The sequence below is a fragment of the Canis lupus genome, chromosome 6 (assembly GCF_003254725.2).
Source record: "Canis lupus dingo isolate Sandy chromosome 6, ASM325472v2, whole genome shotgun sequence".
NCBI lineage: Eukaryota > Metazoa > Chordata > Mammalia > Carnivora > Canidae > Canis > Canis lupus.
The window spans coordinates 33,155,005-33,171,706 of record NC_064248.1 but is presented as its reverse complement, the minus strand read 5'-3'; the positions used below and the strand labels follow the sequence as shown (position 1 = coordinate 33,171,706).

General features: G+C 53.8%; 1 protein-coding gene across 2 annotated transcripts in view; it reads right to left on the bottom strand.

Annotated features, from left to right (window-relative positions):
* Nucleotides 1–15,277, bottom strand: part of USP7 (ubiquitin specific peptidase 7) — a 65,357-nt gene extending 50,080 nt beyond the window's left edge. Inside the window, exon 1 of one of the 2 annotated variants that reach the window (XR_007411275.1) lies at nt 14,989–15,277. Coding sequence is in view for 1 of the 2 variants with exons in the window: in XM_025416540.3 (XP_025272325.2) it covers nt 14,989–15,079 (91 nt within the window). In the remaining variant the exon portion in view is untranslated. The remainder of the gene's footprint in view (nt 1–14,988) is intronic. The other variant, XM_025416540.3, reaches the window with a different exon arrangement.
* Nucleotides 15,278–16,702: the final 1,425 nt, after the last annotated feature.

Here is a 16,702-nt window from a genome sequence, read left to right as displayed (position 1 = left end):
CACTGCAATTAACCTTAAGAAGCTACCAAATTTGGTGTAGTATCAAAGAACTGTCACAATTATCTTAAAAGGCTATTAAACTACTGCTCCCTTTATGAACCAGACACCTCTGTAAGACTGGGTTTTCTATTTCCACTAAAATACAGTGCAAGTGATAGAAAGCAGAGGCAGAGAGAAAGCAGAATCCAGCTGTCTTCTATTAAGCCAGACAATAAAGAAATTTGTAAAAATATAAAAATAATGCCATTCCTCATTAAATTTTTTTTGTTTGGGAAATATTTATTTCCTATAAAATGCACATTATTTGTGTTGCCATGTATTGGTTTATTATTCCTAAATGAGTAAGACTGGTCATAGTTATAGCTTTTTAAGACAGCAAATAGTGACAGATATAACCCACTACCTGAAAGCTCTTTGGGGTTCTCATCAATTTTAAAACTGTAACAGGATCCCAGTAACAAAAAGTTTGACAGTCCGAAGGCCAGACCAAATGGTGGATTTGTGTGGTGTGCTGAGTTAGCTACACTCCAGTGTACACACCCATGTGCCCTACCTCAGGAGCCACCATACTAGCCATCTGGAAGGTGGAAGCCATGGAGCCCACATCCCTGTAGGCGTGGGGGTTTCCCTGCCTGCCAGGCTGCTAGGGAACCTGGAAGTCAGGAGACGCTCACAGGGATGTGGCTCCAGCTCAGCCTCACTTACCCTGCTTCCCACTAACACTAACCGTCCCTCGCAGACTACATGCCCAATGGACTCCAGCACCATTAGCAACAGGCTGTGAGCAGGTCCCACGGTTGTGCATGGTAAAATCTAACAAATCCCTCAACTCTACTGCTACTCTGCTTGAACCCTCAAATGACACTGCTATCCCCACCCTGCACAACCCAGTTAACTCAATGTAGTACTGAAGCGCATGCAGAACCACAGAAAAAAGTTCCAAATCCCTTTAAAACATGTTGACGAAAACCTAGTGCAGATGACAGAACCAGGAGAGCCCACACATCTGCCTGAGCCAACGCACACGAGTGAGGCTCCACACGACGGCACATGGATACAACTCTGCGGTAGAGAAAGCAGACAACAGGACTCTTGGCGCAAGAAGCTGGACACAAAACAACACATAATGTAGGATTGCACTTATAGGAAACGTTGGGAAGCTATCTGAAGGGAGAAGAGACTGCTGACCACAGAGGCTGTAGGGAGAAGGGAGTGTCCCTAATGAATATAGGATCTCATCTGGGGGTAATGAAAATGTTCAAAATCTGATTGTTGAGGGTTGAACAACTGACTATACTGGAGCCCACTGGATGGTATGCGGTCAATGGGTGGATGGTGATGTATGTGGATTATGCCTGGACATAAGCTGCTATTTTAAAAATCATGGTGACTAACACATTTTATCAAAAGACTTCTAGAAGGGTGGTGTAAATCTAACCATTTATAACTGTTACCAAAGCAGGTAAAATCAAGAGTTAGCGTTAAACATTGTGGCATGTTCCCATCTGATTGAAACTAAAATACAAAAATGCAGTGCACCGAATGGTCTGTACTCCCTGGAGAGAAACTACTGTTCACAGCACAGAAATCGACCCAGGCTCTCCCCTGGTCCTCTGACCTCAAAGTCTGATGGGGAACAAAGCAAGCAGCCAGCACACAGTATGTTAATTACACTACAATGACCACGTCCCGGAAGTACAGAGGTGCCATTCCTAGCATCTACCAGAAGCCTTGCCTCTGGCTTTCACCTTAAATTCCCTGGAACACACGCTAGGCATCCAGGCACCAGTCCCTCTCAGCCCACTCCCCAGCACCATCGTGCCAGGTCTCCCTGTTTCCCCACAGCCGATGTAATCTTGCTCTTCACTTCCAGAACCCTACCTCCTCACCTCTGGTGGCACTCGCTTTCTACCCTGCAGTAATTATGTGCGCACAGGACCTATCTATGTCCCGATGACTTTCCTTAAGCAAAGACATCTTATTACTTTTGTGTCTTTGCGAACCACCCCCACCGCCCAAGGCCCTGATTGCAAGATTACCAGCAAGTCTGCACTCCGCTGAGCCGGTTTGGGGGAACCTTCTTCCTCAGTAATTACAGAAGAAAATGCTTGGTTTTCCATTGTGCCAGCCGATCCTGTTCAAGGCAGCATGCACGAGAGAGGCAGAGCTAAAATTCAGCTCACAGGCTGGGGCCGCAGCATCCCTGCCCCATCGAATGTTCTGTGCTAATGGTCACATTCCAGAGCTGTGCCACCCAATACCAAAGTCAGCACCCCCATGAGGCAGCTCTGGAGCCCCTGAAAGATAACCAGCGAGACTGAGGAACTGAATATTTTTTGTATATATTTTTTTTACTGGAGTTCGATTTGCCAACATGTAACACCCAGTGCTCATTCCGTCTAGTGCCCCCCTCAGCGGAACTGAAGATTTAATTTTAATTCACTTCAATCTACTCGGCTGTGAGTGGCTACTGGCTACAGTACTGGACAGCATAAGGCTAGAAATCACTGCATCCCTCTAAGCCTTGGTCTCTTCAGCTGCAGAGCAGGGGGCTGGACAGATACTTTTCTGCGTGAAAGCAAAATTCTGTGACCAAGTACCTTCTGATAACATACCCAAAATGGACGCAGCATTTCAAGGAAAATAAAAGGCCTTAAAAAAAAACACAAACAAGCAAACAAAAAAAACAACGAAAGGACTTAATTCATCAAAAGAGAAAACAGACTGTAAGTAACAGCCTCCGATTCCCCAGGAAACACTGGCCCTAAAACATTGAGATGTGTTAGTAGTAGTCCTCCTTCTTGACATATACCCTCCAAGGTCATTCAGAACCAACTCTAAAGTCATCCTAACGACTCAGTAGCATGGCAGGGACCATGCCTTTCACATCACCCTTCAGTACTGGGACTGAGTACTGAAGATGGCCACCAGTACCCACCCATGCTGGGTAGCACACACACTGCTGTGTTGGATACACAGACGCTGACGCTGTGGGACTGGCACCAGGCACCGTGACGCTCACCTCAAGATGAGACGCACCCCCAACTAGGACACCTGAGAGCCACAGCACTTATCTGCATCTTCTCCCCCCCCCCCCGCCCCCCCGCAAGTCACCTTGCCTGAAGGCCTCAATTTTGCCTACATGCTGCTCAATGTGGTAGCAGCTACCTGGGCATCAATGCACGTTATCCTTTGTTCTAGACATCTTCACTCCTGGCCGCTTCCCCTTGAGGCCAGAATTTGCGTCTCCCATCTTCCTCTTTCTTTCCTGCAGAAACTCAAGGACAAATGATGACCAATAAATATCCTAAATCTATTATCTGAGCCACGAGTTGAAAACACCCATCTGGTATGATGTCCAAAAATATATACTTTTGGAGGAAATTATAGAAATGAAAGATCCTGTGCTCACACAATAAAAGATCTTGTATTGCACTGTGTGAGCAGAGGGGACATTCAGGAAAGCTAAGACCAAAAGGCCACATTCACTTGAGTTGCCTTCAATCAGGTACGTAATAAGCAAAGACTAGCATCCAGCCATGTAAGGGTTTATTTAAAACTGTTCTGCTATAGTTTTTGACTGCTACAATCACTTTCCAAATTAAATGTGCTTCCCAAAGTAGCCTATGAATATATTTTTTCCCCTGAACCCCCTGTCAGGGAAAGACGCCCAGAAGGAAAAATTCAAAATATGCCATAAAAACAATGCCACACAGCTAGCTGGCAGCTAATGAGGCAAGGAGGGTGGCCACCCAGGTCACCCCGCTTCTTTGAGCCCCTGCCTCATTAAGGAATCCAGGGCTCTGGTACCCAGGTCCGCAGAATCAGGGACTCTGAAATGCAGTATGACTGTGCCCTCGGCCCCCACTAAGCCTTCTCAATTTCAATTTTTCATCTCTCCATATACCCAGAATCCTGAATGGTTTGCTTTGGGGATGATTTATTTGAGCTCAGGCTCTTATTATAATGTGTTACTGAATACCTGATTCAGTTACCTTCATTCTCAAAGGAGGAGGAATCTACCTCTAAAAACCTACTATTTTGTTCTGTGTCTTCTCCTGCCACCATACTCAACTTGCTGAAACGTACACGCGACCCCAGCCAGGTCTGGCAGTGAGCTACTTTCTATATTCAAAGCATGTGGTGAACCACACAGAAACGTTCAGCTACGATGCCCAATCGCAGCATACCACTTTGGGGCGGTGGAGTAAGACGTGGGAGAAGGCGGCACAGGTGTTTCAACTAAGAAGCAGTAACCACAACTCTCCCGACCAAGGGGAATGACGAATTGCAAATGGCCGTGAAGCCAGACTGCAAGGGTTCAAATCCTATCACTGACCCCGAGTAATGACTCAATGCCTGGTTTTGCACTACTGTAACCCAAGGATGATGACGCACCTATCCCCGAGTCGTAGTAAGAAGCACAGGAGTTAATAATATGTGGACAGCCGGGCACAGAGAGAGAAGTCCTCAGGGAGGGTGAGCCGCCACACGCTCCTCCAGCCTCTCCAAAGCCTCCTACAGGTTTGAGGCCAGCTACCTATGTGGGGCACACCTCTGCTGCTTCTCACCCACATCCCTGCATCCTGTATTTCTGATTGCTGCTGGAACGGATTAGCATAAACAGTGGCTTAAACAACACACACGTTTCCTTTTTCAGTTCTGGAGACAGAAGTCTGAAAACGGGGCTCACTGGGCTAAAATCAAGGTGTCAAGAGCAGGGCTGTGTCCCTTCTGGAGGCTCCAGGGGAGAATCTCTTTTCTTGCCTTTTCCAGCTTCTAGAGACCTCCCCCATTCCTTGGTTCCCCTTTGCGTCCTCAGAGCCAGCAATGGCCTTCCCACACCACACCCACACCCAACACACCCCAACCCCGACCTCCTCCTTTCACACATAAGGACCCTTGACATTACACGGGGCCCGCCCAGGTAGCGCTGGATAAACTTCCCTTTACGGGTCCTCAATCCCCTTTGCCATGTAAGTAAGAGTCACAGGCCCCAGGGATCAGGACCTGGACATCTTTGGAGGCTATTATTCCACCTACCACAGATCCTACACCTGTCAGTCACAGGTCCTGATCCAGCCAACCTCATCGTGCTATTCTACATCAGCCTCCTCCTCAAATTCAGCTGTGTCCCCTCCTCAGCTAAGCCTCAGCTGACCGACCCTTCCCCAGGGAAGCCAGTCCCATCCCTACTTTGTGGCCCAGCCCCCTCCTGTCCACTGCTCCCCCAGAGCCCTCCCCTAAGGGCTTCCCCTGCACACATGCATCTGGGCACCTGCACTCAGGCAGTCACACCCAGGGGTGGCCAGCACCCTACCTGTCAGTTCAGAGGGGACTCCTATGTGTCTGTCCTGCAAACTGGGATCTGTGAGCGCCACAGCAAAGACAGCTCTGCTGCCACTAGGGTGCAATGGAGTCAGGAGCAAGGCTCAGTCCTTCGACTGTGTGGAAACCAGACAGGAAAGCCAAGAGAATAGGGCTAAAGATGACATGCCCTGTGCGGAGCCCACAAAAAAAGGTGCCGTCTGTGGACCTAAGCACAACAAAAAGCAAGCGGAGAAACTTTCCAGCCACCTGACTTTCCCACAACACGGAAGCACGGGGCAGTCTGGGAGTTGTCAAACTGGGCAGGACGTCACATAGGACCCCATTACACCTTGTGAGACTTTAGTGTTCATAGGACCCCATTACACCTTGTGAGACTTTAGTGTTCATTTGTTAATTGTAACCCAAAAGTATATATAACCCGCAATCCATTTATTTGAATGAAAGATAACTTGGCTATACATTTAACAGGATAGTTGAAGCTGTCCACAGATAAATTCTGCAAAATTGCTTTAGAAACCCGCTCCCCCATTCTCAGTGTACCTCTGTAGCACCGGACTCATAGGTGTATTAGCAAAACAGAAGTGGTCTGGATAAATATCATCCCTGTGAGCAGCAGACGTGCCATCCACCTGAGCAGGAAGCAAGACTGTTACTTTAAAAACTACTCATGTATGCCGCATTCCTTCAAAGTGTGCGCATTCCTTCAAAGTGTGCGTATAGGCTTTCAATACGGGGGAATTGCTATTTCACACAAAATTGTGCTTGGTTACCATGGTGGAACGACAGAGTTACAAGTGTAATCGAGTTTCTCTGTATTAATGGCCTATACCCACACTTTCAACGAACATAAACAGTTTCTGTAATTTTCTTTCTCTGTATGTATGTTTGTTCTAATAACTGATTTCAACAGTTAATGTTACATTTGTTGAATTTAATAATAAACCGGGGCTTGTATTTTGTGGATCAATTTTATTTCACTTAAGTAATTTGCGCTGTATTTCTACAAAATATGACTTAGAAATTGTCCACAATGGGGCAGCCCTGGTGGCTCAGCGGTTTGGTGCCACCTTCAGTCCAGGGTGGGATCCTGGAGACCTGGGATCGAGTCCCACATCGGGCTCCCTGCGTGGAGCCTGCTTCTCCCTCTGCCTGTGTCTCTGCCTCTCTCTCTCTCCCTGTCTCTCATGAATGAATAAATAAATCAATCTAAAAAAAAAAAAAGAAAGAAAGAAATTGTCCACAATGGGCTAGAAATTAAGGCGGGGGGGAACCTGGTTCTTCACCACAAATAAATGGAGAAGCCCTGCTCTATAGGGTTTGCCCAACAACTACCAACACGATACCAATGCTACCAGGAACACCTCCAGCCAAGGATCCAACCAGATCATGTAGGTCAGCACCAGCTACTAACACTTTCTCCGGTTGGCAGATGTGCTGTGCACCTTGCTGTCCCATGTGATGGCCATCAGCCACATGTGCCTATGGAACACTTGAAATGTGGCTAGTTGGTTGAGGAATGGGATTTTTTTTCTTTTTAATGTAAGCCCTATAACCAACGTGGGGCTCAAACTCACAACCCTGAGATCAAGAGTCGTGTACTCCACCAAATGAGCCACCAGGCACCCCAATTTTATTTTAAACCTGAAACTGCGGCCCTGCAACTGGTGGCTGCTGTCATGCACCACACAGGCCCTTCCCCCCACAGGGCATCTGCTCCTGCCCTCATGTGAAAACCAGTGGATTTGGGATCCCTGGGTGGCGCAGCAGTTTGGCGCCTGCCTTTGGCCCAGGGCGCGATCCTGGAGTCCCGGGATCGAATCCCACGTCGGGCTCCCGGTGCATGGAGCCTGCTTCTCCCTCTGCCTGTGTCTCTGCCTCTCTCTCCCTCTCTCTGTGTGACTATCATAAATAAATAAAAATTTATAAAAAAAAAAAAAAAAGAAAACCAGTGGATTTCTGGAGAAAGATGGGTCTAACGTAGGAACGTGATCTCAATCTGTTCTCAGCAGAACCAGGTAGAGACCTGGAATGCTTCAGAGAAATGAGGAATCCTTCTGGCTAGAGCAGCACACGACTCCAATCCAATCCAAGCAGCTCCTCAGCCACCACAGTTCCCAGCCTTGAGGGGAAGGGGCAGATCCAAGGCTGGGGCTCACAAAGAGGAGGCCACAACCACCTGCCCCTCCTCCCAGATGCTTCTGAGGGCATTCTGCTAGTCAGGCTTTTCCCACCCTATTTGTGCATCCTCTTAATCCTTAACACACTCCTCAAAATATAAGAGAGAATGGCGGAGAATCTTTGGGGGTATTTCTTACAAGTGTCTACGATGGTTACAAAACAGAGATATGGATTGAGGAATGTTTTTAACCACTTCACATACAGTTTCTTTGACTGAATACCATCTCCTGTCTCCTCCACGTCACCTGTCTCCTCCACAGTAAGAATGTAAGAAGGACCTAACGTAAGCAGCAAGCATTAGGACGACGAGCAGGACTATGCAGCCGCGGGAACAGTCAAGACGTGTTACACGTACTTGTTTTAAGACAGCCAGTGCCCAGGGTCAATTAAGTGCCTTGAGAGAGAAGGAATTCCCCCAAGTGCATTGATGAAATATACCTGCAACCCCAGCGACACGGCCCGCGAGCCTTTTAATAAGGGAAGGCCTTCCACTGACGGGGTTTGCTCAGCAGACACAGCAGAGCAACAGCACCCCATTTCCCCCTGGAAAAGCCCCCCATCGACTCCTGAAAGTACGATGAATCGGGTGGCAGGAGGGGGAGCCAAGGGAAGTCGGATTACCACCCAGACACCTGTGGCTCCACCCTGGGGTGTATCACGCTCTGCAGTATGGGTCACCTTAATAAACTCATACAACCGATTTCCAAACCAGAAGCCAGTTTAGCAACCTGTTCGGAGAGCCAGACTTGCCCCGGTGGATGTTCTGAGGCCTGGCACTGCCCTACCAGTATCAGTACCAGTCAGGAAAAGGGATTTAGCCACCCGCATGCAATTCAAACCAGGGGAGGACCTGGGTTTTGAATATTCTATGCCAGGCAGGACAACCACACAGAACTGTTGTGGTGGCACAGTGGAATCTAATTCTCTACAGCTTTTATTTACTTATTTTTTAAAGATTTTATTTATTTATTCTTGAGAGACAGAGAGAGAGAGAGAGAGAGAGAGAGAGAGAGGCAGAGACACAGAGGAGAAGCAGGCTCCCTGCAGGGAGCCTGATGTGGGACTCGATCCCAGGACTCCCAGATCACACCCTGGGCCAAAGGCAGGCACCAAACCGCTGAGCCACCCAGGGATCCCCTCTCTACAGCTTTTAGATTCTCCATGCCCTCCTCCCCCAAAAGAACCGGCCATTCTTGAGACTCCAAGTTGACACTCAGGCTTCAAACACTGGGTAGGTGAAGCCCCTCAGGCAGGTGACCTGGGCTCTTCTAAAGGACACTTGGGCATCTCGGTCACTATTAGCAGCCGCCACCTCAGAAGTGTGGGCTGCACACCTCAAGGTCGCCCTGAGAACTGAACTGGCTACCATGCAGCGTTCGCACAGCCCAGGGAGGGCCCAGCCCACGCCAGGCACCGAGCTCTGCACTCACCGCAACCCCCGGAGCACGCTCTCCTCAGCCAGCCTCCACCCAGAGGAGGACGGGACTCCACTTCTCAGGGTGTGTCCTCCCAGACACTGCTCTCCCTCCCCAGGCTCCCACTGGTGCCTCACTGGGCCCTGCCCTCACCTCACTATGTTCTGGAAGCATTCAGCTCTTGCCCAGGTCAGTGTATTTCCTGACATAAGAAACTTTCTCCAACACCCAAGTTTAATTCACCGACCCTCAGAAGCAGGCCTGCTTCTCTTTTTTTTTTTTTTTTTTAATTTTTTTTAATTTTTATTTATTTATGATAGTCACAGAGAGAGAGAGAGGCAGAGACACAGGCAGAGGAAGAAGCAGGCTCCATGCACCGGGAGCCCGATGTGGGATTCGATCCCGGGTCTCCAGGATCGCGCCCTGGGCCAAAGGCAGGCGCCAAACCGCTGCGCCACCCAGGGATCCCCAGGCCTGCTTCTCTTCAAGAGAATTTCAACACGTCTGACTTCTCATTAGCCAAGGCATGTGTTAACTTACTAGAAAAATGGCATAACTGACTCTTGCCTACGCATGACACTTAAAATCCTGCTTCCTCTAACTTTCTTAAGTTCAAAATAGTTCAGAACAAGTTCATGAAGCAGGTGACATTGAACACTTAACTCTGTCACAGGGCGCGTGAAGAAATACCTTGTTCCAACATTTGGGTCTCCAGAGTGAGATCCCTCTGCCTTGGAAATCAAACAGAAATAAATACCCAGGTTGCATACGACTCCTCCAAAAAACCAGAGAGAGTGACGAAAAGAAATTTAAAATACTCAGACGAGACCTTCCGTAATTTATGAAGGTCCAGCAATGCCCTTGTCTGGAAAACCACCTTTTCCTTCCAAAAGGATCAAAAATGCCATTTGAAGCAACTTACGTTCAAAGCAATAAAACCGAATTAGAAGCTATCAAAGCAACATCAGGTTTATGGCTTCAGCTTTCTCTTTCACACACCACCTTGTTTGCCAGCCAGCCAGCCACCATCCCACGGTTCAGGCTCAGAATTGCTGTTTCCTGAATGAGTATCTCCCAAGTACACTGACCAGAAAAGGAACAGAAGATGTCACCTTCCACACAAACAATCCAACATCAAGGAAGGGGGGGGTGTACAGAAGTGATGACCACAAGGTCCACAGGACTCTAACTGCAGGCCAAGCAGCCGAGACAAGCAGAAAGGTTTAAGGAGAAGATGATGGCACTGGAAGCGGTTCCGAACCACTGTCCTGGGGTACATGTCCTGTTTGCATTCCAGAAGGAGAAGCCATCGGCCCCAAAGCTGGGGCTGCACCCCACGAAGCACAAGTCTGCGTGTGCTCGGCACTCAAAGCACAAAGGAGACCAAGGCCAATCCTGAGGGTCCTCGTGGCCTAGCCTGGACTCTGCGACTTCCCACATCCAGGGAAGGCAGCACACCTGCACCCCCTTAAGCAGGGCAGTGATAGGGCAAAGCAGTCCTGTGGGCAGTCCATCTTCATTCACAGCTGTGTGAGCTGCAGGAAGGATGGAGGCAGAGACCAGTAAGAAGGCTATTGCAAAGTCCCAGCATGAGGCAACAGGGGCCTCACTTAGGGTGGTGGCTGGAAAACCAAAAGGGCTTGGTAACAGAATGTGGGGATCCAGAGAGAGGGCCGACTCCCAAAGTCTGGAGATTCGGTGACTCGATTTCCCAACTCCAGAGTCATCACTAGATGCTCTAAAAGTTTCCCAAGAACGAGAATACTCTTATCAGAGGGCCACTCAGCTGAGTACACGGCAGTACCCACGTACTGCAATGCCCCGGGTCCCATCTCCTCTATTACCCGTGTCACGTTTCTTAAAATATTAAGACAATGAACCTTAAGTAGCTACTGAGGCATCTCAAGCCCAGGGGTCCATAGTGGTGCCGAAATTGAGGCTGGTTAGGTTTTCTTCCCAATGCCCATTAGGATATAATGACCCCAGGGCATTTTTGCACACCCCCGAAAATCACATGCTTTGTTCCCTTCCTGGGGGGCGAGGCTTTACCATCACACAAAAACACCATGAACTGAACATCCACGTTCATGGTTGTGGTGTGCAGCACCTGACAAGCGCTCTGTGCCTCCACCCTCACAATTACCTGGCAAGATAAGACTGACCTCCTTTTCAAGGAAGCAGAAAAACTGAGGCATCAAGAGCTTAAGCAACGTGCGTGAGGTCACACAACAATTAAAAGGCAAAGTCCACACTCAAACTCAGGCGGGCCGAGGCTGTGCTCAGGCACCACAACTGCCCCGCCACGAAGAGCTCTTTACTCAATGGTCCCTCCTCCTCCCTTTCCGCAAGACTAATTCCAAAAAGAAAAAAAAAAAAAGAAAAAAAAAATCAAGGAGGAGGTGTTTGCTTCCTTCCCATATTTGTCTGTTCTCAATCTTGTATTTGTTCAGAGATGATCAAAATCAGCAGCCTGAGAAAATCAGGAGGGCCAATACCCACGGAGAGTTAACTCCCAATCCTATCAAAACCTGACAGGCTCTGTGTCAGACATTTCTAGGTTTGGCCTAATTTTGTCTGTATTTTTTCTAGGTTCTCAGAGTTGATCTTCGACTCTGGAGCTCCGCAGAGTTCTTTTACCAACCAAAGCTAAGGTGAGAGAAGAATCAATACTCTCATATTCTGTGATTTTTGTCTTGTTACGGTGCTCCCTGGAGAGGAAACTGCATTTTAAATAGAATAAAATGTGCATGTTTGGTTTACCTGCGTGCACGTGTGCAAGGCAACTCACTTTCCGCTCCCAAACCTGCCTCAGCAGAAGAGTAACTTGAAACTCCACCTACCCACACGTGTTTGAAAGAAACAGAAACCCACTAGCACTGCTGCCGCCCCCCCCCCCCACGACAAAAACACAGACGTCAATGATCAATTCTTTGCAAAAACTGCAGATGACTCATTGATTTGCTCCCAGCTTGGTGTCCTGATGGCAGGGGTCTGGGTGTCGTACAAAAAAAAAAAAAAAAAAAAAGTCTAACGAAACCGTCTGTCCCCATTAGTCTGAGAGATTACACTCTGAAACAGAGACTGCTCACACAGGCAGGAGAACCAGGGAACAAACACCAGGGTATTTACATTTGTGCCTGCTGGTCTATGCAGCAGAAACAAGGCCTCGGGAAAACTTCCTGTTGACTGGACAGGGCATTAACACAGACCAGATTATCACCTCCCCAAGTACTCAGAGGGCAGAGGCCTGTGCGGCCTCCTCGGAGTTAAGACAATGAATAAACTGCTAGGCAAATTCCTTCCTGGCCAGACCTAATAACGCCACCCGTCCACAGTTCATCTGCCTCCCAACCCGAAACGTGCGATCAACTGCTCCGGGCCTTACAGGAAGCATGTGGCCTGACCCCAGTGAACTGCCAGCACGTACCCCCCATCTTCTCCCTCTCTGTCCTTCACCCTTCATAACTTTCCCAACGGCTCAGAGTGAGACATTTTTAAAATAACTAATCCCGAGCGTTGTTATTCTCCAGCGGATATGCAAGGGCTGTGCAGAGTTGGGTTGAAAGCAAATGCTATCCCAATAAAGTGGAGCAGGAGAGCAAACTAACATTGACTTATTGATGGGGGGGGGGGGGGGGGTGGAGAAACCAACCAACCAAACCAGTCTCCCAAGCTCCTTCGAAACCCGCCCTGCCCAGGAGGGGCGGGTAGGATGCTCCTCACTGACAAAGCCTTCCCTTCCTCAGGCTGTCCAGAACCCTGACAGGTTCCAGCTGCTGATTCAACTGGACTCAGGGCAAAGATACCGGGCAGGTTCAAGGCACTACCACAGCCTGGCATACGAAGCCAACTAGAGTTGACGTTCGCTAAATCCCACCCCTCTAGCTTTTAATAGCCAGGATTCCTTCACGCTTCCGGATCCTAGACTACGCTATCTAAACCCACCACCTCGTTTCAGCAGTGGGAAGGCTAAGAAGGGCTGGCACAGACTGCCAAAGATACAGGCAGCTTTTTAAACCACACACCTGCAGGTGCTCACCGGGCGCTGACGATCGCAGGTCCCACAGAGACAAGGTACCTTCTGGATAATGAATCTGCGACAGAGGTCCGCTCAAAAGAAACGAGATCCTTAAGTTTAAGGAATCGGCAATAACCGCAACCTTTGCCACCCAACTTTGAGACACTAGCGAACGTGCACCTTACTGATTTTAGGGGTGGCCTTTCTAACGCAAACTCTGATGTAAAAATAAAACCCTAGGAGGAGAGAGAGTAGTCTTGGAAGCATGCACGGACTTCTGAAAAATCTTCCACCACCCTTCAACAGCTCTCCCACCTTACAGAAAGAAAAGCCTTTAGCACTCGTGGGCATGACTATTTCCCCAAACACACAGCTCTGTACCAGAAATAGGCTCTTCAGCGAGGTCCATGTCTATTACTTCTCACTCATGTTCAAAGACACTTGCAAAGCGGTTAAGACAACGTACAGGGGCAATCCGTGTGCCAGCACTAACTGGACTTTTGTCTGGACTGAGTGATATCCAACAAGAAACCAGAGAAGCAAGGCTTTTTTGTTACGCGGCCTAGAAAGAATACACAAAACTGTCTCGGCAACACATGCCTGCGACTAGCTGGTGAGGTCACACGTGCCAAAGGCTCTGTGGAGCTACTGCCTTGCTGAGGCCAAGTGAAACACAGAGGCCGGTCCTTGGCGTGGACTCTGCTCTCCTGTCCCCCATTACTGCCATTGTTAAGTACCACCGGGAAGCGCTTTCTGCAGGCATTTCCACTGCTTTGCCCTCTGCAATCTGGCAAGCCTTTTTTTTTTTTTTCGGTGAACATCCAATTACCCGTGGTAAGTTATTCGCAGGGAAATACCAGTCACGGCTAAAGCGTTCCCACCAACCAGGGTGCAGCGTCCCACACGTGTGGCCACCCCACGGGACGAGGGGTGCTTGGCCTCACTCAGCTTCCCGAGCAAGGTTCCATTCATTTATACAACCCAAGACCTCTGCTCAAAGCAAAGTAATAACACTCGCTGCCCCCCTGCTCATTCAGGTACCCCCCTTCCTTCTGGACCCCTGAAGGCAGGTGAGAGAGAGCTAGGACCTTTTGAGACCTCTTTGGCTTCTCAGCCCTTAAAAGCAGTTGCGGGGGTGGGGCATGAACCATAAGAGATGCCTTCCAAGGCCCCCTCTGCCTCAGCCCTGCAAACCAAAGACGCCTGACGCCAAACCTTTGCAACCAGGACCTTGCACACCTCAAGGCACCTGGGAGAACCGCTGCCACATGGACAGAAAATCCAGTTACCTCGGGGAGTCAGCTCTGATTCGGCCGCAGGTAGCCATGTGCAGCGGCTCGCAGTTTTTCACACACATACACACGCACACCTGGCCGGATGCGGAGAGGCGCTGCACAGAGTCAGGTACCAAACTGCCCACCCCCCCTACCCCCCCCCCCAAAAAAAACCAGAAGCAAACAACTGATCGACCAACAGTGCTCGCTGGGCTCAGAGCTCGGGCCCGGAGCAAGCGCGGAGAGCATGTGCCCTTCCTCTTGCAGGTGTTTTTAAAAATGAAGCCCGAAGCAAGCTAGGAAGTGCCCGGTTTTGTTTTGTTTTGTTTCTTTTTAAAGAAAGAAGCGACCCGGGTTTGGTGGGGTGGGGGTGGGGTGGGGTGGGGTGGGGTGGGGTGGGGTGGGGGGACGCGCCGCGGCTGCCCCGGGGCGGGCTCTCCGGGCGGCGCGCGGGCAGGTGCGGGCGGGCCCCGCGTCCGCGGAGGGGCCGGGCCGCCGCGACCCCGCGACCCCGCGACCCCCGGCGACCCCGGGCCGCCCGCCCGCCCCCCCGCCCGCCCGCGCGGGGCCGCGGACAATGGGCCGGGCCGGGGTCTCCGGGCGCCGCCCGCGCGGGCCGGCGTGACGGTGCGGCCCGGAGCGGCCCGGTGCAGCCTCCCGCCCGCCCGGCCCCGGCCCGGCCCCGGCCCCGGCCCGACCCGGCCCGGCCGCCGCGTAAAGATGGCGAGCCCCCCGCGTGGCGCCGCGGCTCCCCCGGCCACAATGGCCTCACCTTCCATCTCCATGTCCTCGGGCTCGCTCAGCTGCTGCTCGCCCGCTTTCTGCTGCTGCTGCTGCTGCTGCTGCTGCTGCTGGTGGTTCATGTCGGCCGCGGCCCGGGCCTCGCCTGCGGGCGGCGGCGGCGGCGGCGGCGGCGGCGGCGGGGCGGCCTCCTCGTCCTCCTCCCGCGCGTCGTCGGCGGCGGCGGCCCCGGGGCGGCGGGCGGCGGGCGGCGGCGGCGGCGGCGGCGGCAGGGAGACGCGCACGTACTTGCTCGCGATTCGCCCAATCTCGGCGCCGAGGCGGGCGGGCGGCCGGCGGGCCGGGCCGGGCGGCCTCGTCGCTCCCTGCGGCCGCCGCCGCCGCCGCCTCCGCCGCCGCCGCGGGGCCCGCCTGCTCCCGCCTCCTGCGCCGCCGGGGCCGGGGCCGGGGCCGGGGCCGGGGCCGGGGCCGGGGCCGGGGCCGGGGCTGCGGGGCCGCGGGCCGGCGGGGCGCGGAGGGCGGCCGGGCGCGGGCCGCGGGGTCAGCCCCGCCTCGGGCCGGCGGCGGGCGGCGGCGGAGGCGGAGGCGGCGGCGGAGGAGGAGGCCCGGGCGGCCGCGGCGGGCCTGCGGGGCCGGGGCCGGGGCCGGGGCCGGGGCCGGGGCGGCGGCGGCGGCGGCGGGCGGGGGCGGAGGCGGCGGCGGCGGCGGCGGCGGGCGGGCCGCGCTCGGGGCGCTGCGGCCTCCGCCTCCTCGGCGGCGTCGGGGCTCCGGCAGCGGACGCGGCGCCCGGCGGCTCGGCTCGGCTCGGCTCGCTCTCAAAATGGCGGCGGCGTGAAATGTCACATCCGCATGGGGGGCCCGAGAGCGAGCGGCGAGCCGGGAGCGGGCGGGCGGCGCAGGCGGCGGGCGCGGAGGGCGGAGCAGGGAGGCGGGGCGCCCGGCGGACCGCCCGCCGCCGCCGCCGCCGCCTCGGACCGCCGCCCGCCCGCCCGCCGCGGCTGCGCTCGGGCCGGGGCTCGGGGACCCGGGGCGGGGGCACTGGGGCCGGGGGACCGAGGCTGCGGCTGCGGCTCGGCTCGGGCTCGGGCTGGGGCGGGGGCTCGAGCTGGGGGCTCGGGGCTCGGGGCTCGGGGCTCGGGGCTCCGGCCGGGACTGGGGCCGGGGCTCGGGGCTCGGACAGGGGCTCGGGTCGGGACCAGGGGAGCTGGGGCTGGGGGCAGGGGCTCGAAGGCTAGGGCCGGAGCTGGGGCTGGGGGCTGGGGGCTGGGGGCTCGGGCTCGGGCTGGGGCTCGTGCTGGGGGCTCGGGGCTCGGGGCTCGGGTCGGGACCGGAGTTCGGGCCGCAGCTGGGGCTGGAACTCGGGGCTGCGGCTGGGGCTGGGGCAGGGGCTCGTGCTGGGGGCTCGGGTCGGAGCTGGGGCTGGGGGCTCGGGCTGGAGCTCGGGGCTGCGGCTGGGGCAGGGGCTCGGGTCGGGACCGGGGTTCGGGCTGGGGGCTCGGGCTCCGGCTCCCGGGCGCCGCGCCCCCCGCGCTCCCCGCGCCCCCCGCGCCCCCCGCCCCCGCCGAGCTGCTGAGCCCCGGGGCGCGGCGCTGCGGGTCCCCGGACCCCCCGGCCTCCCGGCGGTAGGGGGCGAGCGCCGCAGCCCGGCCCGGGCCCGACCACCCGACCCCGGGGCCCCTCCGCGTGACCCGGGGCGGCGAGCAGGGCGGGGGACCCAGGCGGGAGGCCGGCACCCGCACCCGCAC